Source organism: Heloderma suspectum, chromosome 3 (assembly GCF_057233095.1).
Source record: "Heloderma suspectum isolate Gila_16-S chromosome 3, 16-S_ref, whole genome shotgun sequence".
Lineage (NCBI taxonomy): Eukaryota > Metazoa > Chordata > Lepidosauria > Squamata > Helodermatidae > Heloderma > Heloderma suspectum.
Genome location: NC_139460.1, coordinates 289,214,083 through 289,235,922, shown reverse-complemented (window position 1 = coordinate 289,235,922; position 21,840 = coordinate 289,214,083). Strand labels below are relative to the sequence as shown.

General features: G+C 45.4%; 2 protein-coding genes across 8 annotated transcripts in view; one reads left to right on the top strand and one right to left on the bottom strand.

Moving 5' to 3' along the window:
- Positions 1-4,879: 4,879 nt before the first annotated feature.
- Positions 4,880-21,840, bottom strand: part of LOC146351399 (uncharacterized) — a 40,938-nt gene continuing 23,977 nt past the window's right edge. Inside the window, exons 3-4 of the mRNA XM_084847243.1 lie at positions 11,117-11,185; positions 4,880-7,267 (exon numbers count right to left, since the gene is read on the bottom strand). Coding sequence (XP_084703369.1) covers positions 6,970-7,267; positions 11,117-11,185 — 367 coding nt within the window. The 3' untranslated portion in view covers positions 4,880-6,969. The remainder of the gene's footprint in view (positions 7,268-11,116; positions 11,186-21,840) is intronic.
- Positions 6,402-21,840, top strand: part of LOC146351400 (phospholipid scramblase 1-like) — a 31,743-nt gene continuing 16,304 nt past the window's right edge. For 2 of the 7 annotated variants that reach the window (XR_014789593.1, XM_084847229.1), the window contains exons 1-3: positions 6,990-7,081; positions 19,180-19,212; positions 19,944-20,087. Coding sequence is in view for 4 of the 7 variants with exons in the window: in XM_084847229.1 (XP_084703355.1) it covers positions 19,206-19,212; positions 19,944-20,087 (151 nt within the window). In the remaining 3 variants the exon portion in view is untranslated. Of the gene's footprint in view, positions 6,642-6,989; positions 20,088-21,840 lie in introns of those variants that run through there. The other 5 variants (XR_014789592.1, XM_084847227.1, XM_084847230.1 and 2 more) reach the window with 4 other exon arrangements.

Here is a 21,840-nt window from a genome sequence, read left to right as displayed (position 1 = left end):
GTGTGTGAAGTGCTAGATCCTGTCTTTTCTCAAACCATCAAAGACCTAACAATGAAGTGCTGAAACCTCAGAATTCTGTGCACTCCCAAATATCAAGGAGATGAATCTCAAAAGTTGTTGACAAAAACTGTATTATTTATTTACAATCAATTGTACTCCACATACAATTCAAAAAGCATAATCCAAACAATGTATCATATAATTTAACACATTGATATAATATACATATTTAATTAATTGATTGATTTTATTTAATTGATTTTGAAACCACATTTTGGGATAAATGATCCCCCCAAGGCTGTTTATAAATAAAACAATAAGATTCCAAATTATGAAACAATAAAATAACCAAAATAAATTGCAATAACAGCTGCAGATACAATGAAAACATTAAACGCAGCAGCAGATAAAACTGTAATTAAAACACAGCACCATAAAATCATCTAAATGCCAACTCGTAGTTTTTTTAAAAAAAAGTTTTGAAGTCTTTCTGAAAGGCCAAAGGGGGGGGGGGAGCCAAATATATTTTCATTGAAAGGGTATTCCAGAGACATGGGGCCACCATAGTTGGAGATGTGCAATGTTGGGAATTCTGTTCCATTTCAGACTGATGGGATTCCACAGCATTTCCATTCCGGCAAGAGCTGGCAGACTGTAGCAGATTTTTTTCCCGATTCTAGAAATATTTTGTGCATTTTTCCCCCTGGGTACCACCATTTACACAAATTATGACTTGCACAAAAAATAGGGGGGATCTTGAAATGCGCAAAAATGGCGCTATTTTTTTAAATTGACGATCTTGCGCAAGTGCACGTGATCACAAGTCCGCCTGTCCACTATGTAGCCCCGCAGAGGCATATTCCCCTCTTGTCAATATCCTTGTCAGTTCCATCCTCTCCACACACTGTACTTGACTTAGTCCGGCACAGCCATGTTCCATACATGTCAAAGAACCTGTCAATTTAATCCTCCACTTCGGCACTTCCGGAGCAAAGGGTGTGGGGGGAATTGCAAGTTTTTTGACAAGTACAGAATATGGCTCTACTGGGCTAAATTAGTGTGTGGAGAGGATGAAAGCGACAAAGATATTGACAAGAGGGGAATATGCCTCTGTGGGGCTACATAGCAGACTTGAGCAAGCTTGCTGATAAAAAAAGAATTATGACACCATTTGTGCAAATTTCAAGACACCCCCCCATTGCACAAATTGCCACTGTTAACAAAACAAAACAAAACCAGAATCCATGTATAGCTTGACTTGCCGAAGATTGAGTTGACACCAGTGTGTGTGTGTGTGTGGGGGGGGGACAGAATGAAATCCACAGGACCAAACTGGAAAAATCCATTGTGTTTTCACCCACAAAGCAGAATTCTCATATATTTCCAAGTACCGTAAAGGCCTTATCCCTGGCACTTGCCAACCTAACAGTTCTCACTGGTGGACCAGAGAGCAAAGCCTCAGATGCTTAAGGCTCAGGTAGATACATATGAGTGCATGTTGTCCTGCAGAAAGCCTGATCCTAAACCATTGAGGGCTTTAAAGGTTAATACCAGCACCTTAAATTGGGCTCAAACATACAGGCAGCCAATGCAACTGGTGTGATGTGATCCAAACACCTGGCTCCCAAAACCATTATTTCTGTTGCATTCTGCACCAACTGAAGCTTCCAAACCATCTTTAAGGGCAACCCCATATAAAGCACACTACAGTAATCCACCCTGGATGGAGGCAGTATGTGCACTACTGAGGTGAGATCTGCTTTCTCTAGATAAGTCTGCAGATGGCCAACCAGCCAAAGCTGGTAAAAAGCATTCCTGGCCACCAGTGGCACCTCCAACAAAAGCACTAACTCAGGAGTACTCTCTAATTGTGTCCCTCTAGGGGGAGTTCAACCCCACCCAGAGCCATTTCTACAGCACCATCCAGATCAGCAGAAACCTGGATTAAGTTTCAGGTTCTTCACCCTCATCCATCCCAAAATTACACCCCCTCCCCCATGGTGCAACTAAGTAATTTTAGACCATGGACTTAATGTTCTTAAGAGCTTTCCCTTTTAGATGGTCATGTATATTTATTTATAATAAATATATCACTAAATATAGTGATTAGATAAGCTCAAAAAAATCACATAACTTAAATTATAAAACACTCTGAAAATGAGCCTGAACTCTGAAAGCTCTTCCATGGGGGAAGAAAATTTTCAGAGATTGGAGGACAGATTTTGTCACAGCGCTGGCTTCACCTCTACTCTGGAATTAGACACAGCACTGCCCACCTCACACCTGCGTTGTGGAGGATGCAAAATGGTGGCCAACCTGTTGATGCTGTTCCCACTTGCTGTGGCAGTGCAAACCTCCCCCCTCCCCCCAAAAAAAACCCTTAGGAAAAAGGAAGCTGTGTTAAAACCCCTGCCAATGGTGAGCCCAAGCTGTGACAAACTGCTGGAGAACTTCCAATCCAGTAAAATTGTCCTCTCCGTTTATCTGCCCACAAATAGGGTGGAGAATTTCAAGCGGCCATTTGCACAGACCTCTAGTTTAAATAGTGAGTATTTAAGCTGTGTGTACTATGGTCAGATACCATTGCTTAATGCAGTTTATTTGATTGGGTATTGTCTTCTACTATGATTTATTTTTACAGAAACATTTCCACCTTGATAAAGAGCTCCCTTGAAATGTGTTGGGAACCATATCCACCTGTACAGCTGTCTTTTGGTTTCTTTGTCGCTATGACTAATTGATCCTCCCCACCCACCCCACCAATCCCAATGCAGAAGCAAAATATACAAACTGCATGTGTGTGTCTATGGGTGTAGACTTGTTATACACACACACACACACACACACACACACACGAGGAACTAAAGACCAAATTGCCAATATCCGCTGGATAATGGAGAAAGCCAGGGAGTTTCAGAAAAACATCTATTTCTGTTTTATTGACTATTCTAAAGCCTTTGACTGTGTGAATCATAGGGGTGTACGAAACCCCGCTTACCTGGCTCCATCAGGTTCCGCTGGGGGGGGGGAGGTGCTCCCTCCCTCCCTCTGGAATCCTCCCTGCCAGCCGGCTCCCTCCTGGCCAGCCGGCTCCGCTCCGTGGGGATTCCGCAGAGCCGCCAGCCGGCTCTGCCAGCAGCCGGACATCCGGCCGCTGGCTAGCAGGGATGCAAATGGCAGCGGCCATAGCCGCCACCGTTTGCATCCCTGAATTCAGCCATGATAGGCTACGTAAAGACATATCTAGCCTATCATGTCTGAGTTAAAAAAAAAAACGCGTACGCAAATGGCGGCGGCTATGGCCGCCACCATTTGCGTTCCTTATTTTTGGCCATCTTAGTCTACATAAATATTTACATAGACTAAGACAACAAAAATAAGGGGGAACGCAAATAGCGTAGCGGACGCTATTTGTGTTCCCCCTTATTTTCGCCGTCTTAGTCTACGTAAATATTTACGTAGACTAAGACGGCCAAAAATAAGGAACGCAAATGGCGGCAGCCATAGCCGCCACCATTTGCGTACACATTTTTTGTGGGTTTTTTTAACCCAGACAAGATAGGCTACATAAATCTTTACGTAGCCTATCACGAATGGGGGGGGGGAACAGACTGCAAATGGCGGTGGCAGCCGGTCGGAAGACCAGCCACCGCTGCCAAAGCCACCGCTGGAGCCGCCGCTGTCTGGAACATCCGCCCCAGGTAAGTCTCGTCGCAGGGGGGCAGGCCGTTCCGCCACGGAGTTCAGGGGCCCGAATGCACTGGCATTCGGCCTCACCGAGATCCGTGGCGGAATTCTCTGACATCCCTCGTGGATCATAACAAATTGTGGCAAGTTCTTGGTGGTATGGGGATACCAAATCATCTTGTCTGCCTCCTGAGGAGTCTGTATAACGGCCAAGTAGCAACGGTAAGAACAGACCACGGAGCAACGGACTGGTTTAAGATTGGGAAAGGAGGAGTACGGCAGGGTTGTATACTCTCACCCTACCTATTCAACCTGTACGCAGAACACATCATGTGATGTGCTGGGCTTGATGAAGCCAAGGCTGGAGTTAAAATCGCTGGAAGAAACATTAACAATCTCAGATATGCAGATGATACCACTTTGATGGCTGAAAGCGAGGAGGAGCTGAGGAACCTCATGATGAAGGTGAAAGAAGAAAGTGCAAAAGCTGGGTTGCAGTTAAACCTCAAAAAAACCAAGATTATGGCAACCAGCTTGATTGATAACTGGCAAATAGAGGGAGAAAATGTGGAGGCAGTGACAGACTTTGTCTTTCTAGGTGAAAAGATTACTGCAGATGCTGACTGCAGCCAGAAATCAGAAGACGTTTACTTCTTGGGAGGACAGCAATGACAAATCTTGATAAAATAGTGAAGAGCAGAATAGGGATGTACGAAAGTCACTTACCTTTCGCGGATTATGTTGATGGGGGGGGAGGCGTTCCGTCCCTCCCCCTGGAATCCTCGACGGGGGGGGAGGCAATCCGTTCCTCCCCCCCGGAATCCTCCGCAGCCGGCTGTGCTCCACGGCAGCTCCGTAGAGCAGCCAGCCAGGCCCAGCCAGGCCAGAGCCGTGCCCAGCCAGATTTCCGGCCGCGGAGGGCTCTGGGGAAAACAAACAAACAAGCAAACTGCGTACGCAAATGGCGGTGGCTATGGCCGCTGCCATTTGTGTTCCTTATTTTTGCCGTCTTAATCTACATAAATATTTACGTAGAGTATGACGGCTAAAATAAAGGGGAACGCAAATAGCGTAGCAGGCGCTGTTTGCGTCCCTTTTTGATTCACCGTTTTAACCTATGTAAATCTCTTTTACTAAGATTTACGTAGGCTAAAACGGCAAATCAAAAAGGGACGCAAATAGCCCCGCTATGCTATTTGCGTTCCCCTTTATTTTCGCCGTCATAGTCTACGTAAATATTTACGTAGATTAAGACGGCAAAAATAAGGAACGCAAATGGCAGCAGCCGTAGCCGCCGCCATTTGCGTACGTGGTTTTTGTTTTTGTTTTAAACCCACCCAGCCATGATAGGCTACATAAAGATTTACGTAGCCTATCACGTCGTGTTTTTTTTTTTTTAAACCTAGCCATGATAGGCTACGTAAACCTTTACGTAGCCTATCACATCTTCTTTTTTTTTTTTTTTACAAGTCTGCAAATGGTGGTGGCGGCAGGTAAGTCTCATCCCGGGGGGGATCCGCGGGGGCGCAGAGAGGTGGCAGGCCGTTCCGCCACGGAGTTCGGGGGGCCGAATCCACTGGCATTCGGCCTCACCGAGATCCGTGGCGGAATTCTCTGAAATCCCTACAGAGACATTACACTGACAACAAAGGTTTGCATAGTTAAAGCAATGGTATTCCCCGTAGTAACCTATGGCTGCGAGAGCTGGACTATAAGGAAGGCTGAGCGAAGGAAGATAGATGCTTTTGAACTGTGGTGCTGGAGGAAAATTCTGAGAGTGCCTTGGACTGCAAGAAGATCAAACCAGTCCATACCCCAGGAAAGAAAGCCAGACTGCTCACTTGAGGGAATGATCTTAAAGGCAAAACTGAAGTACTTTGGCCACATCATGAGAAGACAGGATACCCTGGAGAAGATGCTGATGGTAGCTAGGGAAAGTGGAAGGCAAAAGGAAGAGGGGCTGACCAAGGGCAAGATGGATGGATGATATTCTGGAGGTGATGGGCTCGACCTTGGGGGAACTGGGGGTGGCGATGGCCGACAGGAAGCTCTGGCGTGGGCTGGTCCATGAAGTCACAAAGAGTCGGAAGCGATTGACCAAATAAACAACAACATAAGGTGGACATGTAGGATTGTTAGGAAATGGTTATTCTGAGCCAAACTACCAGATCTCGTGAAAATAGCACTCATCTGTCCTCCTTATTAATGCTTCATTCATAATGCATTAGTCGGGCACGGACTCGACCCTGGGGAGCTGGGGGTGGCGATGGCCGACAGGAAGCTCTGGCATGGGCTGGTCCGTGAAGTCACGAAGAGTTGGAAGCGACAGAACGAATAAACAACAAAAGGGCATAAGTCTCATTCAATGAGCCTTACTTCTGGGTAAACATGCATAAGGTTGCATTGGAACAAACTAGTAATCAGACATCCTCAAAAGTACAAATCCTGTGTTTTGCCAAATATTTGAGCTTGTGGCTAGTACAGGACAGAGTCTCTCCCCGCCCCCTTTCCTTTTGGGGCCAGGATTGACCAGTGTTCAGCCCAAGAACCTGTTTTCAAGATCAAGTGATTCTCCGTGGAATAAGCGCAGCTGTGGTAAATCAAGGGTTGTTTTGCAGAAGCGCGAGTAAGGTCCTACAAAAGAAGTAGGAGCTTAGCTGCCGGCATTGCTGGCGGAGGAACGCCGCGAGTTGTCGGACTTTTTCTCCCTGAACACGCATAGGGATGAGCCTAAAGGGTGCGATCAGACGGGAAAAAAGTTTAACGACTCCCAGCACGCTAGCTGGGGAATTCTGGGAATCGTGGGGCTTTTTCTGTCTACACATGACAGGATTACCTCCCAAGTCTCTTTGGCCCTTGGCGCTGGCACCCAAGCCTACGCGCGCTTGCTGGGAAGCAAGACCTACCGAGTCCAAAGGATTTTTGAAACGTGAGAAGCCTTGCAGCCTTCACGAGTAAGCCCGGCGCACCTCAGAGTAAAGGAGGCAGGGCTCTTCCGGAGCCAAACGTGGAACTCCAGGCAGTTTTGAACCCCTGCGCCTCTCGCCTTAAACGTTAAGCGCCAGGCAGACTGCGGAACGCAAGCTATGCAAGCGATCGTGGCGTCAGTAGAAGCGCTGCGAAGTACGCCAGCGGCCATCGAGCGCGCTCAGAACAGAGCGCGCTTCCTGGTCCGCGGCGGCTTCCCACTGGCCCATTCCCCGCTACTTGTTGCCCCTTTCCGCTCGCTCTCTCCCCCAGCCCGTCTGTCTGGCCTTCCGTATTTTATCCCCACCCACAGCTTCACCCTTCCCGTAAAGGGCGGATCTTGGGCTGTGAGGCGATTCGAGGAATAAACAAATTTAGCCGGCTAGCCAAGCAGGAGCGCGTCGAGCGCACGGAACACCTCTCCGAGGTAATGCGGGGACTCGAGGGGGGCCCGAGGGCGGGCGGAGAAAGGCAGTCGGGGGGCTGCAGCCCCTCGAGCACGGATCCGCCGGCCGCCGAGCCATCCTCGCGGGGTTGGGCGCTCGGTCGGTGAATGTTTGTCTTGTGCGTCGGCGTCCGCGTAAGAGCAGGTGCGCGGCCGCGTCTAGATCGCCTGGTGGAAAGTCATTATAAGGAAAACAGAGCGGTGATTAATCCGTAAGAAACATCATCTGTGCCACTCTCGAAGTACTTTCGGTTCCGTCCCGTCCCCCCCTGCTGTTCATAACAGTGGTCTCTCCCCCTCTCTTTCCTCTTCATCTTAAAGTCGCAGTAGCTCGCTTCATACTTTCTCTGTACGCCCCTCGGAACCCCTTTCGGATGTTGTGCTGAACCTATGGGTGCGATCCTGCTCTTGTTTATATGCATGGGCACTGTTAAAGGGGGCTCCCTTGGGCATGAGCCCCAAATCTTGAGCTGTGCTCTGGATCTTTAGAGCTGCCCCCGTTTGCCGTCATCTGCCTTAATACAAGCCTGCTTCTTCCTTCTGAACACCGTAGCCGTGCAGTTACTAGGAGACCTTAGAACTATGCACCTTGATGGAGGGGATGGCATTTACTGCTCTGCCTCAGGCACCAAAATGGCTTGGGGCCAACCCTGGACATGGCTATGGAGACCTGTGAGGTAGCTGAGATGGAACAGGAAATGTGCGGTAGGGAAACAACTCGATGTACAAAGATATCTGTGGATGGGGAAACATGTTCAGGATTACATCAAACATACTATGTAATCCTAAACAAGTTTATTCAGAAGTAAGTCGTACTGAGTTCAATGGGATTTACTTCCAGGTCATTGTATGTAGCGTTAGAGCCTTTCTCCTTAATAAATGTGCTCAGAGCTGCACTCTGAAGATAGTTCCAATATCTGGATTTAGAAAGAAACCTGGGGATTGATAACAACCAACCAAAAACAAAGGTAGATGTGCTGGTCCATGAGAAATGGGCAATACCTTTATTAGAAATTTTGGTTGGTTCTAATAAATAATAAATGCCAACTATGCATTTTGGTACTTTGAGAGTTTCATGATGATGAAGTTGCTAGAAACTTAATACATCTGGTGTAGATTTTAGGATTTCAAGAAGTCAGAACCCAAGAACTGTATTTTTAAAAAATATTCCAGAATCCCAGAAACTACCAAAATAAAGTATTTGAAATAAAAAGGGGACCCACTGTTGGCAGCTGCTCTCTCAGCCTCCTCACCTGGTCCAGGGAGCAGGAGCGGCAAAGAAACGACCTCTGGTTCTGTGGTCTCTTTCTAGTGCTGTTGTGCTTGTTGGTGAAAGGGGGGGGGGAGTAGGGATTTGCTCAAAGTAAATCCCACTATGTTTAATGGGATTTGCTTCCTAGCAATTGTGTAAGTTTGCAGCCTATGGCAAGGGTTATTATAGTATACAATTTATTCCCACGCTCTCCCTTGCCAGTGTGCCATGTTCACTTTGCATTTAATTGGCAAATCTTTAAGCTCCTATACAGCTCCTTGCTGGTCCCAGGCACTCCATCTTCCTCATCTGGATTTGGGCCTGAAAGACCAAGGAAAAGTGTGGGTACATGGAGGGCAAGCTTTAAGCAAGCACAGTTTGGGACATTGCACAGTCCTGTCCTGAAAGCAAGCAAGAGGTTAATTAGCTTGCCTTCTATAAAATTTAAATTATAACATTTCTAATTATGCACATATAATGTAAAATATATATGTAAAAGCATAAGCAAATTTAAGCATTTTTTTAACCTATGGGCCTAAGCCCTGGATCTTTTAGGGCACAATCCTATGCCTATTTAGACAGAAAAAAAGTTCTACAACTGGCTGGCTGGAGCATGCTGGGAGTTGTAGGACTTTTTTTCTGTCTAAACATGTATAGGATTGTGCCATTAGGTACCTGGCACTACCCCTGGTTCTATGTGTTCAGCCTACACACTGGTGTGGCAGGGAGAGAGAATTGTGTCCATGTGTTCAAAGCAATGTCTCAAAGGAGTCCAGCTGCAAGGAGCTCTCAAACCTACAGCTGCATGTACCTAGGAACCCCCTTCAGACTTTCTGCTGAACATGTGGTGGCCCTGGGTGGGGTCAATGAATGATCCCACTCTTTCTCCCTCCCACTCCCCAAATTCCAAGGGAATGTCTGAATTGGGTTTATGAGATTGTAAGTATTTTTTAAATCAGTGAGATTATTTCCAAGTTGGAGGTCATTATTACTGATTATATATCTAGCATGGCCAGTGAGTACAAGATAGGTCCCTGCCCAGAAGAGCTTACAAGATAAAAAAAACTAACACAGGGAAAGCAACAGGTGAAGGGGAGGCAGGAGTAAATGCCAGTGTAGTGTAGTGGCTAGAGAGCTGGACTGGGAGCTGGGAGATCCGGGTTCTAGTCCCCACTCGGCCATGGAAGCTCACTGGGTGACTTTGGGCCAGTCACAGAGTCTCAGCCCAACCCACCTCACAGGGTTGTTGTTGTGAGGATAAACTGGAGAGGAGGAGAATAACGTAAGCCGCCTTGTTCCTTGCAAGAGGAAAAAAGGCGGGATATAAATGCAACAAATAAATAAATGGGGAAGCAAAATGTGGTTGTTTCAATTGCCCATGCGTAGGCTTAGTTGCTAGCTAAATTAAAGTCGGACATGGGAACTGGGGGTGGTGGGTTGGGCCTAAGGATTTGCTGAAAAGGTGTGTTTTCAGGAGGGGATTAGAAGGAAAAAAGAGAAGTGTCATCATGCAAGAGTTCCAAGCATAGGGACAGCAACGGAGAAAGCACAGAGTCTTTTGAGGGAGTGGGAAAACTTCAGATGGTAGAGGGAGGTGGAACTGGAGAAACAAAGATTATGGGAAGGGGTGAATCAGGATATAAAGGCAGAAGGGGGCAAGGCTATGGAGGGCTTTAAAGATAAAGAAGGAATAGGACCTTGTGCTGGATCCAGGAGCAAACTGGAATCTTGTGTAGGGATTTAAGGAATGGCATCACATGATTAAAGTGGTTAGGGAGGTGAATGTCTTAGGCAGCAAAGTGCTGCATAGATTGTAGGGATGTACGAAAGTCACTTACCTTTTCGAAAGGTGACATTCGCGGTGGGGGGGAGGCGCTCCGTCCCTCCCCCCCCCCGAAATACTCTCGGGCCGGCTCCACTCTGCGGCGATTCCGCGGAGCCGCCGACCGGGGCCACCTGCAGCCGGACATCCGGCCGCTGGGCACCCTGCACAGGGATGCAAATGGCGGCTGCCGTAGCCACTGCCATTTGCGTCCTTGTATTTTGCTGTGATAGGCTACGTAAATACTTACATAGCCGATCACGGCAAAAAACCCCACAAGACAGCGAACGCAAATGGCGGCAGCTATGGTGGCCACCATTTGCGTTCCCTTTTTTTTTTGGCTGTGATAGGCTGCGTAAGTATTTACCTAGCCTATCACGGCTATAATGAAGAAGCGAATGGTGGCTGCGGACACAGCCACCTTTCGCAAAGCAGCGCGAACGGCAGCAGGTAGGTGTCCTGTTTCGCACGCCTTTTGCGGGGTGGGGGGGTGGGGGACTTCGTTCTGCCATGGATTTCGGGGGGCCGAATGCACTGGCATTCGGCCTCACTGAGATCCGTGGCGGAATTCTCTGGCATCCCTACATAGATGTCAGGGGGTGAATGTGAGGCCATAGAAGACAAAAGAGAAGACTGCAGTAGTCTAGGTGAGCGATGTCCACCCTGTTAACCAGTGTTTTTATCAAGGGGACAGAGGAAAACGGCCATATCTTTGCAGTGCTGCAAAGGAAGCAGCAGCGTGAGTTGGCTAGGGACTGAACATGGGGAACTAGGGAGAGAGAGGAATAAAGAACAGCACTATGTGCCCATTCATAAAGGAGGATGGCAACATGGTCAATGGATGAGGAAAGTGTACCGGAAGAGGCTGGGTTGGCCCAAGACATTTTGCTGCCTGAGGCAAAGGACAAGATGTTGCTTCCCCCACCCCTCCAATTCCACTTACAAAAGCCTACTGGAGCCGCAGATTAATCTGTCTTCCGCACTGATGATGGGACTACATCCTCCGCTGCACCTGAAAGCAACAGGTTAACTTAGAAGGCTCAGAACAGGCGGCACGGCACGCAGGTCTCTCCTCCAAAACCTTTCTGCCACATATGCTGCCTGAGGCAACTGCTTCACTCTGCCCAATATTACGGATGGCCCTGGGAAGAGGATATCCTCTAAAAATCAGTTTGTGCTAGTTTAGACCTGCTTGCCTATGTGATTTAGACCTGCTTGTCTACTTTTCCATGCTCTTGGCTCCATAAGCACCTGCTTGCGTATGTCCAGTCTGTAATTTGACATTCACTTCTGCCTCTGATGAAGCAATGGCTGTAACTATGGTTTGTCAATTCAGACATCACACCAAACTGCACTGAGTGCAAACTATAGCCCTGTTCAGACATTCTGTCTTTGAACAGAGCAAATAGCAAAGACTCCAGGCAGAATGCAGAGCTTTCTTCTTTAGACAGTTGCCCTCCATGAGTAGAGGGCATCAGATGTGATGATGGAGTGGGGAGGGACTGGAGCACTCCCTCTCCTCACGTGTTTGCTTTATTTGGGTACAGAATGCCTGAATAGGGCTTATGGTTCACAAATATCTGGTTTATCTGCTGTTTGCAAGCCATGATTTATGTCTGTGGTAGAATTGAGGCTGGGACAGACACTGATTTTTCAGACATTCTTAAACAGTTTTCATCTGCTTCTGTGACTGAACTTTTTCCTACATTTCTGGAAGCATTTTCATTAAACAAGGGCATGTTTGGTTACTGCTTTTTATGTATAATTTCCAGAGAGGTAGCAGTATTAGTCTGTTGCAGGAAAAATTGCAAAGAGCCTTGTGGCACCTTAAAAATTAACAAATTTATTCTGGCAAAAGCTTCCATGGACACTGTCCACTTCATCAAATGCATCAAGTGTTAACCTTGCTTTGACAATTTGTTATACACCTGCAGTGAGGTTGGGGTGGGGAGCTGAGTTGTCAGGGGGAATTGAAATACGAGAAGTACAGTCAGTGATGATTAACACAGACATCATTGCAATGCTAGGCTGATTATTTTATTTGCTACGTTTATATCCCACCCTTCTGCCAAAGAGTCCAAGGTGGTGTGTTTGATCTTCCTCTCCATTTTATTCTCACAGCAACCCTGTGAGGTAGATTAGGTTGAGAGTCAGTGACTGCCTCAAAGTCACCCAGTGAGATTCATGGCTGAGTGGGGGCTAGAATCTAGGTCCCCAATCCTAGTCCATCACCCTAACCACTACACCACACTGGCTCTGATTATCATATGTAGTGTGATTTAAAAACACAAATCTTCCTTCAAATCACAGAAAACAGAGTTGAATTTCTTGAAGGATCGTCCTTCAGCAATTTCTCATTCCTGTCTGTCTTTGAAATCCCTTTGTCCAAGAATGACCAGTTAAAGTGCAATCCTATCCATGTTTAGACAGAAAAAGTCCTACACCCAGCATGCCCCAGGGTGGCTGGGGCATGGTGGGAGCTGTAGGACTTTTTTCTGCCTAAACTTGCATAGTTGCATCCTGTATGTTTTATGCATATACTAGTGAACTGTAACAGGATCTGGCCTAATAATGGCTTGGATCCAAAGACGAGTTAGCTTAAGGAAGTTCCTGGAAGGAACATAAGAACAGAAGAGCCCTGCTGGATCAGACCAAGGGTCCATCTTGTCCAGGGTTCTGTTCACACAGTGGCCAGCCAGCTGCCTGTGGGAAAGCACCAAGCACGACATGAGTGCAACAGCACCCTCCCTGCCACTTTCCCCAGCAACTGGTGTACATAGGCCTACTGCCTCTGATACCAGAGGTAACATAGAGCCATCAGGACTAGTAGTCATTGATAGCCTTCTCCTCCAGGAATTTGCATAACTCCCTTCTAAAGCCATCCAAATTGGTGGCCATCACTACATCTTGTGGAAGTGAATTCCATAGTTAAATTATGTGCTGTGTGAAGAAGTACTCCCTTTTATCTGTCCTGAATCTCCCACCCATTGGCTTCATGGGATGACCCCGGGTTCTTGGAGAAGGGAGAAGGTCCCCGGCGCAATCTTTGGTATCTCCAGGTAAGGTTGGTCAAGACCCTCTGAAACTCAGGAGAGCCGCTGCCGCTCAGTGTAGACTAGCCTTTCCCAACCTGCTGCCCTCCAGCTCTTTTGGACTATAGCTCCTAGGGTTCCTGCTCAGTTCATTTTTCTTGGCTCTGAATCCTAGCTTTGCATAGAAAATTTCAACCAAATACAGTTGCCTATATTTTTTTCTGGATAATACACACAAATTAACATACACTCACACATCCTCCTTTTGTATGCTGTATAAATTGTATTTTTACTCTTTCATTAGGTATCAAGCTCCTTCTTAGGTTGTTTTATTGTAGACATTCCATAAGCATATCAGTTATAGACTAGGGATGATATTTAGTTAATTCCTTTGCTTCTTTAGTAATCCTGTTTTATTATTATGTATGCTCTTCTTGTTGTTGTTGCTGCCTTTATTTTGTTAATTTTATTTCAAAATAAAATAAAATTTCATGGAAATAGAAAATCTTCCTGCCCATTCCAAGATTTGTTCAGTTCCATTGCGTTGCCATACTTTCGATATTGTCGGCTGTTCACGTCCGCTAAAAGCCTGGACAGTTTTGTGCAGGCGTGTTTCATTTGCAGTCACAGTACATCAAGGGTTTTCTAGTCTGACAAAAGCATATTTAGTATTTCCCACAGCTTCTGAAACTTAGAAAATATTTTACAAAGCTTACAACACATTGGAAATTTATTCTGTGCAACGGCTGTTTGCAATATTATAATACCAGCTCTTTTACACAATAGCCCACTTAGAAGAGTTCTGTTATTCTAAAATGCATGTAAGCTGTCTTACTCCTAGAGTGGTCCTGCTTCTGAACGGCTGTGGCCAAATAAGAGTGCCTTGGTTTTCAAAATGTCTCTTCCCAGAAGCATGGTGTATTTGGTCCATCATTTTAAATAACACATTGGTGCGTCACTCACTCAGTACAGTGTGATATAAAGAGCACTTCCCTTTGAAGGGACAAGGGAGCCAAATTCTATTTTCTTAATAAATAGACCAAAGGACATCATACTTCCGGGAATAGAAATGTGAAAACAGCCCTTCCTACTTGGCTCCATATAGTTAGTCGCTCACTCAGAGGCCTACAACCCTCATAGAGAGAGCTTCTGAGGGCAGTGGTGTCAACTCTAGCTCTGCCTGGGATAAGTGGTGTAAAGATATTTTGTATTAGACATATCAACAATATCCACCACCCATATTTGCTTGGTTTTATATTGTTTGTAAGCCGCCTTGTGGGAAGGCTGTACCTCCGTGACAGAGCAAGTGCTTTGCATGCAAAAGGTCCCACGTTCAGTCCCTGGCATCCCCAGATCAATGAATCAGGTAGCAGGTAATAGGAAAGAGCACTCCCTGAGACTCTGGGGCTTGGCTGCCACTCGGAGTCAACTATACTGGACCAGATGGACAAACAGTATAACTCGGTATAAAGCAGCTTCTGGTATTTCTAAAGATGACCGTGATGAACCTACTGAGATTGGGAAAGGCCATAGTTCAGTGGTAGAGCACATGCTTTAAGAACATAAGAAGAGCCAAGCTGGATCAGACCAAGGGTCCATCTTGTCCAGCATTCTGTTCACACAGTGGCCAGCCAGCTGCCCTTGGGAAAGCGCGAAGCAGGACATGAGCGCAACAGCACCCTCCTGCCCATGTTCCCTAGCAGCTGGTGCACATAGGAATACTGCCTCTGATACTGGAGGTAGCATGCAGCCAGCAGGACTAGTAGCCATTGATAACCTTCTCCAGGAATTTGTCCAACCCTCTTTTAAAGCCATCCAAATGGATGGCCCTCACTTTGTCTTCTGGTAGCGAATTCCATAATTCGACTATGTGCTGTGTGAAGAGGTACTTCCTTTTTATCTGTCCTGAATCTTCCATCAGTCAGTTTCATGTGGTGACCCCAGGTTCTAGTATTATGAAAGAGGGAGTAAAATGTCTCCTGTCCCCTCTTCCCTCTGGACAGACAGTTGCTCCCCCTGAAAAGCCTCCCCAGAGGGTTGCAGGGCCCTCTAGAACCATGTAGGAAGAAGGGTACTGCTGGGGAAAGGGATAATTGCCTAAAATTGATTTTTGGTGATTCCCATCTCCTTCAGCAGTTCTCTGCATTATGTTCATTATTCAGGACTATCCCCCCCCCCCCGGGTTTTCAGGTGATGCAATTGTCAGAAGCACGGAGAAGGGGGACAGGACATTTTCTGCCTGTAAATGACCTTAACTTTAACTTATCTAAGGATCCAAGCCTATTACTTTATCACAATTGAGGCTTTTCCCAGTCAAAAGGCAGATATTATTACTTATTTAATAGCTTCTATAGCCTGTTTTTAGGGTTAAACCTACCCTACAAAGTGGATTACAGCTTAATTAAAAATACCAAATTCATAAGCAAACGCTAAAAATGATATAACGATATTTACTGATATATCTGATTTGTTATTTTACTGATCTAACAGATATTAGCAGCAGCAGTTAAACCCTTGGTTAAAAGCATAGTGTGCTAAAATATTATTTAATAGATTTTATCCTTGGAAATATACTTGTTACAGCCCCACAACAAAGTCAGTAAGGTGATATCCCATGTGCATGGAGGGGGGTGGGGGTGGGAGTCAGCCTTGCTGCTGTCTGAAGTTGCCTTCTCCCATCTCTAGTAAATAGGATTGTATGGGGGCTGCAACACTAATTTAGTAAATAGCAGGGCAGTGCCAGAAAGAGGAGAGTCAGAGAGGAGTGGAAAAATACACATTTTTACCTTTCACCTAAAACTTTCGTCAGCATTGCTTGGTTCCTCATACAAAATAGGAAATAATTCCTATAATGTCTGTTTCCTTATACTTCAATAATATGTAATTAAAGAGCATGTGATGTAATTTGTAAGCCTCCTGTGATCTGGATAGTATCAGCGCAAAACATAACTTTCCTGTGTTTTAATTTTCTGTCTGAAAATTGGGCGAGGCTGTAGAGATCGACATGATTTATGCTTTGCTATTCCATTCATTTTTAGACTGCATGTTCGATCGATAACAGGTGTTTGGTGACATTGTGGGCAGAATGATCCTGTGGAGGTGTGTGTGTATATATGTGTGTGTGTGTGTGAGTGAAAGAGAGAGAGAGAGAGAATGAGAGAGAGAGAGGAGTCCATGGGAGGGGTAACTTAAAAAAAAAAAATCCTTCCTATTCATTCCAATGGGAGGGTAAATAATTACACCAATTCCAGGGCCATTCCAAATATGTCTCTGGGGCAGGGGTAGATAACATGGCCACAGGCAGAAATGCACCCCTGGGTGCTTTTCTTGGCACCTGTCCATGTATACCACCCCACTTGGTTTTGTTTTTTTAGATTAACTTGTTTTCTGGGATCACTCTGAACCAAAGCGAGGGCCTCCAGCAGTTGCCATCTTCATTTCCTAGGAATGCCTCTGGGCTACATGGTGACTACACTTTGTGACTAGCCACACTTCCCATGGCAGACATTTTGTGGTAGTGCCAGGACAGTTTCTGAAACTTCCAAATGTGCCCAAGGGCCCACAAAATTTGCCTACCTCTTGTCTGGAGAATGATACAAAGCCTCCCCTGACCTGACCCTAGAATACCCCATTTTGCCCTTACTGATGGTAGAGCTATGCCAGTGGAGCAGCCACAGCAGGAGAAAACTTTGTCACCCCCCAGTGTGGACTTCTGTGGGTAGATCTCCTTCTTCGCCTGTGAAGGGGAGGTCTACAGTAGCAGGAATACACTGGAGGGGAGATCCACAGCAGTAGGAATACACTGTCCAATTCCAAGCAGCTGAAATAACATTTTAAAGTTGAAATCAGCTGCTGAGTCCTTGAGTATCCTTATTTGCTTGAGTGAGATCGCTCCATGGTAAGTAGTATGAAGACCACAGCATCGCTTCTTTCAGGATTGCTGCTGAACATAGTTCCATACAGGCTTTACAAGGGAAAATCCCCATCTGAGCTAGGAGGAAGAATTGCTGTACTAATGCACGGCCAGGATATGTTTCCTGTCCACTAGAAAGTCTCTGGTCAGTTTCGCAAAATAGGGGTGGAATCCAATGAAATGGCTTATCTAGAGCTCTGCCTTGGAGAAACACAACAGCAGGAAAACTGATGGTAATCTCTGTATTTCAAAAAACAAAACATTTCCATGTGCTGTGCAGAGCTCATACACTGTAGCATTTGAAAACAGGAGTGAAAAATCACCTGGTAATTTTTCATTGTCTAAGGCTGCAACCCTATGCATGTTGGACAGGAAAAATTCCTGCAACGCCCAGGATGCTCTTCTGGCTGGGGCAACGTGGGAGTTGTAGGATTTTTTTTTTCCTGTCTAAACATGCATAGGATTGCACCCTAAATTAACAAATCCAAATATAACAAATCCATGTTTTTCTATTATATAGCACTTCACAGTCAAAGATCTTTGTTCTTTTTCTCAGATATTTCTTGGAGGCCTAATTAGATCTCTTATCTAGCAAAAATGTCTTATTGGGTAATATCCCTGCTATCACTTGTTGCAATTCATTTTTAGATTTAATGTTCAGCATCTCAGTTTGGGTCTTATGTTTCATGTACACAAGTATTAATTTTTTCCTTTGAATTCACACAATTGCATCCCCTTGGTGTGTTGCGGGTGGGGAGGCGGAAGCTAGGGAATTACAACCCAGCATCTGTTCTGTATGAATTGGTGATTAAAGACAGAATTATTGAGTATATAGAAAAACAAACTTCGTTGAGGCTTCTGCAAAGGGACTTTCTGTGTCACTAACCTCCGGGGGTTCTCTGACTGCATAATCAAGCATGCCAATAGGAGTGATCTAGTATATGTTAGGTGGCCAGGCTTCCAAAAATCTTTTGACAAGAGCCCCTTTCAGATGTTCAGATGTTAAAACAATGGGTGGAGAGAGGAACGTGACAGTGCGCACTGGCCCAACCCCAAATGTTGCCATCCCTGCTTACTCCACCCTCCTCGCCTCTGTGGCTGAAAGTCAGAAGAAGGGAAATTACATGCATAAAACTGAACTGGCAGTGAGTAACCAGAAAATAGAACTTGGTAGATAGCTTAATGAAGACATCAACTCAGTGGCTATATTTGCACATAATGATGAGCCAGGCAACCTGGGTTATGATTATGTGGGTTGCCTGGCTTATTTTGATTTACTGTGACTGAGCAGTGTTATGGCACACACAGCCCATTTGATCCTCCCTTCATGCAAGGAGGTAAAACTAATCAGGAGGTATCAGTGTATCATGATCTCTGAAAACTAATGGGGAAGTGTTAGCTTTGGATGTCTGAATCCAGGCCCCTGGCTTGTTGCTGCCAAACAAGCCAAGCTCATAAACCAGCAAAAACATGCTGGTTTACAAATCCTGGCTTGTTTGGGAGCACGTTTTGGATGTCCTCAGTTTGGACATCGCAGTAAGCTAATGCTTCCTGGTTCTTGAAGGGAGGAGTGAAGTGCGAGTGAATGGGCTGGGTGTACCAGCTTGCTGCTTTTTCACAGTAAACCAGGATAACCCAGGAAACCTGGCTTATCATTACATGCATATGCAGCCGGTACTGTGTAGCATCAGTGAAAGGGAATGAAAATAAGAAGGCTTGATGTAAATCTATGATGCAGCTACATTCTGAATATAGCGAATAGTTCTGGTCTTCCCATCTCAAAAAGCATATTATAAACCAGAAAAAAGCAACTGGAGGTTAGAGCGTCTTTCCTCCAAGCACAGGTGAAACCATCTGGGGCTCTTTAGTTCAGGCAAAAGATGACTTAAGGGGAAGATATGATGGTGCTGTGGAGAAAGGGGTTAAAGGGAACTTTTTCCGCCGTCATGGAAAGGGATAGGTATTTCTTAGCAGTTGCAAAACTGAAGAATTTGAAATGTGGGCGGGGGAAATATGATCATGTTGTAAAAATGTCTCTCTCCCCCCCACCCCCCACCCCAGGAGCAATTGAACACAGACGCATAGAAATGATATGTGAGTAATGTCTTTTTCTGTCCTAATTTATACCTTTGAGCAGCCTTCCCCACCGGGTGCCCTCCAGATGTGCTGGTCTGCAAATCTCACCATGCCCAGCCAGCATGGCTGTCATCTGGATGGGAAATAAAAAGGACTTTGCCTGGCACTAGGCTAGTCTACTGTAGGTCCTGTTAAAAAAACACTGGTTTGCATGGATCCTTTCAACTTTGTGTTCTCATGATTCATCACTTACAGTAGTTTGCGGGTCTTTTACGCAACGTCATCCTCCAGGGCCTCTCCCATGCTTTGCAACCATTATTGCGGGTTTTTTCCTAACAAGGAAAGCCTGTATTTTTCTCAGTGGCTTTATAGAAGCCTTGTGTAATTGCATAATTCCACTCTACCACACCACCATCTAGTCGTTGTATAATGAAACATATAGAAAGGCAGAGAAATAAAATCCCTAGGGAAAAAAGCCCATGTAAAGGAGCTGATCTTAATCCCTCAAAGAATCCAGAAGCAGAAGCTTTGGTAAAGGTGCGGGATAAAAGCCTCATGTAGCAATGCCCATTGATGTTGTCTGCTTTCTGCATACATGCAAAGGACAGAGGTGTGAAACACTTATGCTGGCATTAGCAGGCATTCACCTTTGTGAATATAGCAAGAGGGTTTGAGAAGTATCTAGCCACTGCAAATGGGGAACAGGCTGAGTTTTTATGTATGTTTGAAATGTCTTTCTGCTCTTCCAGCAAATAAGTCTGACTTTGTACCACCGACTACTGGATATGCTGCTGCATATCCTGGACAACAGGCACAGTATGGATACCCTCAGTATGCTCCTGGACCAGGTCAACCTGGACCAGGTCAATATGCACCTGGACCAGGTTTTCCAGGTAAGTGGCACATATGAATGCAAACTTCCCAGTTTGACCAAAGAAATGCAGACCTGTTGTGGGAATGTTCATATTCTAATCATATAGCAACTTACTATTCTGCTCTTAATTGTTCAGAGTTTCTTTAGGTAGGCCTGATATGAGTACCCAGTGCAGCTTCCTCTGTCTCAAATAAAAATTAAGCAATTCTCCATCAGCAGAAAATATATTTTCTAGGATTGGCTAGCTGCCGTAACTTTGACACTTCAGAAGTTTGCTTCGAAGTGACTGTTCTTTATAAATGGGGCAAAACAACATCATCAAATTGTGATTGTGGGGCTGAAAAACAAACTATCCAACATATAGTGACAGAGTGTTAAAACCGAGCCTACAATGGAGACTTTGCTGGTTTCCTGGCTGTGACAACAGAAGTAAAAAACTGTATCTGTAACCTAGACATATGTTTGTAATATTCCTGTCTATATTTTATATTTTACATTTTATATTTATTATGCTCTGTTTTTATCGTAATGCGATGTAAATGTGCCATACGATAAATAATAAATAAATAATCTTCTCTAGGAAAGTCTGCAGCTGCAAAAGCCTCTTTTTTAGAAGCAAAACTTCCTTGTACTGCAGTTAGTCTAAACTATGGTCTCAAGATGCTTTTGAATGGAAACTGGAAAGGAATCCATCTGTGTGTATTCCAGGCATCTGAAGTATCTACTAAGAAAGAGAAAAAAATGTTTCTTTCAAAAGAGAGAAAGCGAAAGAACCTATATTTTCCTAGTCCATGTGTGGACTCCAGCCTTCCCCAGTCTGGTGCCCTCTAGATGTTTTGACCTTCAACTCCTGTCTGCCCCAGGCGGTATGGATAATAGTCAGGGTTTCTGGGACTTGAAGTCCAGAACATCGGGAGGGCACCAGGTTGGGGGAGGCTGGTTCACTCTAAGTAATCTGTCCACTCTCCAGTAGATCATTAACCCATTTGTGTTTTTTAACCTTAAAATCTGTAGACACAGTCTTTGATAACTCCCTGTATCTACTCTCTTTTATCATTTCAGGGTTAGGCCAAGACATTTTGGTGCCTGAGACAGAAAATACAAATGGTGTCTCCCTGACCCCTTCCCTTCTAATTAATATGATGCTTGAGAAGTTCTCAAGCACAAGCCCCACAGAACGGTGTGTGTGTGTGTGTGCGCGCGCGAGGGAATGACTAGGTTTTTGCCCAGCTTCTTATTACTTCAGATGGAACTTGTCCTGAAGGAAACTCCTAATGGATCTCTCTCCCTCCATGAGTCAGATCTGTTATTTCCCCATTTTGTCATCCTTAACAGCAACTGGAATCTTCCTCCTGAAGAAGCTAGCTTCCTCACTTTTGATTGATAGCATTTATATCCCACCTTTTTTCCCTCTTGCAAGGAACCCGAGGCGGCTTACATTATCCCCCTCCTCTCCATTTTATCCTCACAGCAACAACCCTGTGAGGCAGGCTGAGCTGAGAGTCTGTGACCGGCCCAAAGTCAGTGAGCTTCCATGGCCGAGTGGGGACTAGAACCCGGATCTCCCAGCTCCCAGCCCAACACTCTAGCCACTACACCACACTGGCTCTTTTGCCCGAAGCCTTAGTTTTATCTTTGTTTGTAATTTCAAACATTTAAAAGTGAGATAATAATCTAAACCCAGTTCATAACTTAAAAGTATCATTGCCTGTAAAAAGAAAAAGAAAAGCAGTTCTGGCATCAGCAGCCAGCATAGTTCAGCAGCTGGTGGG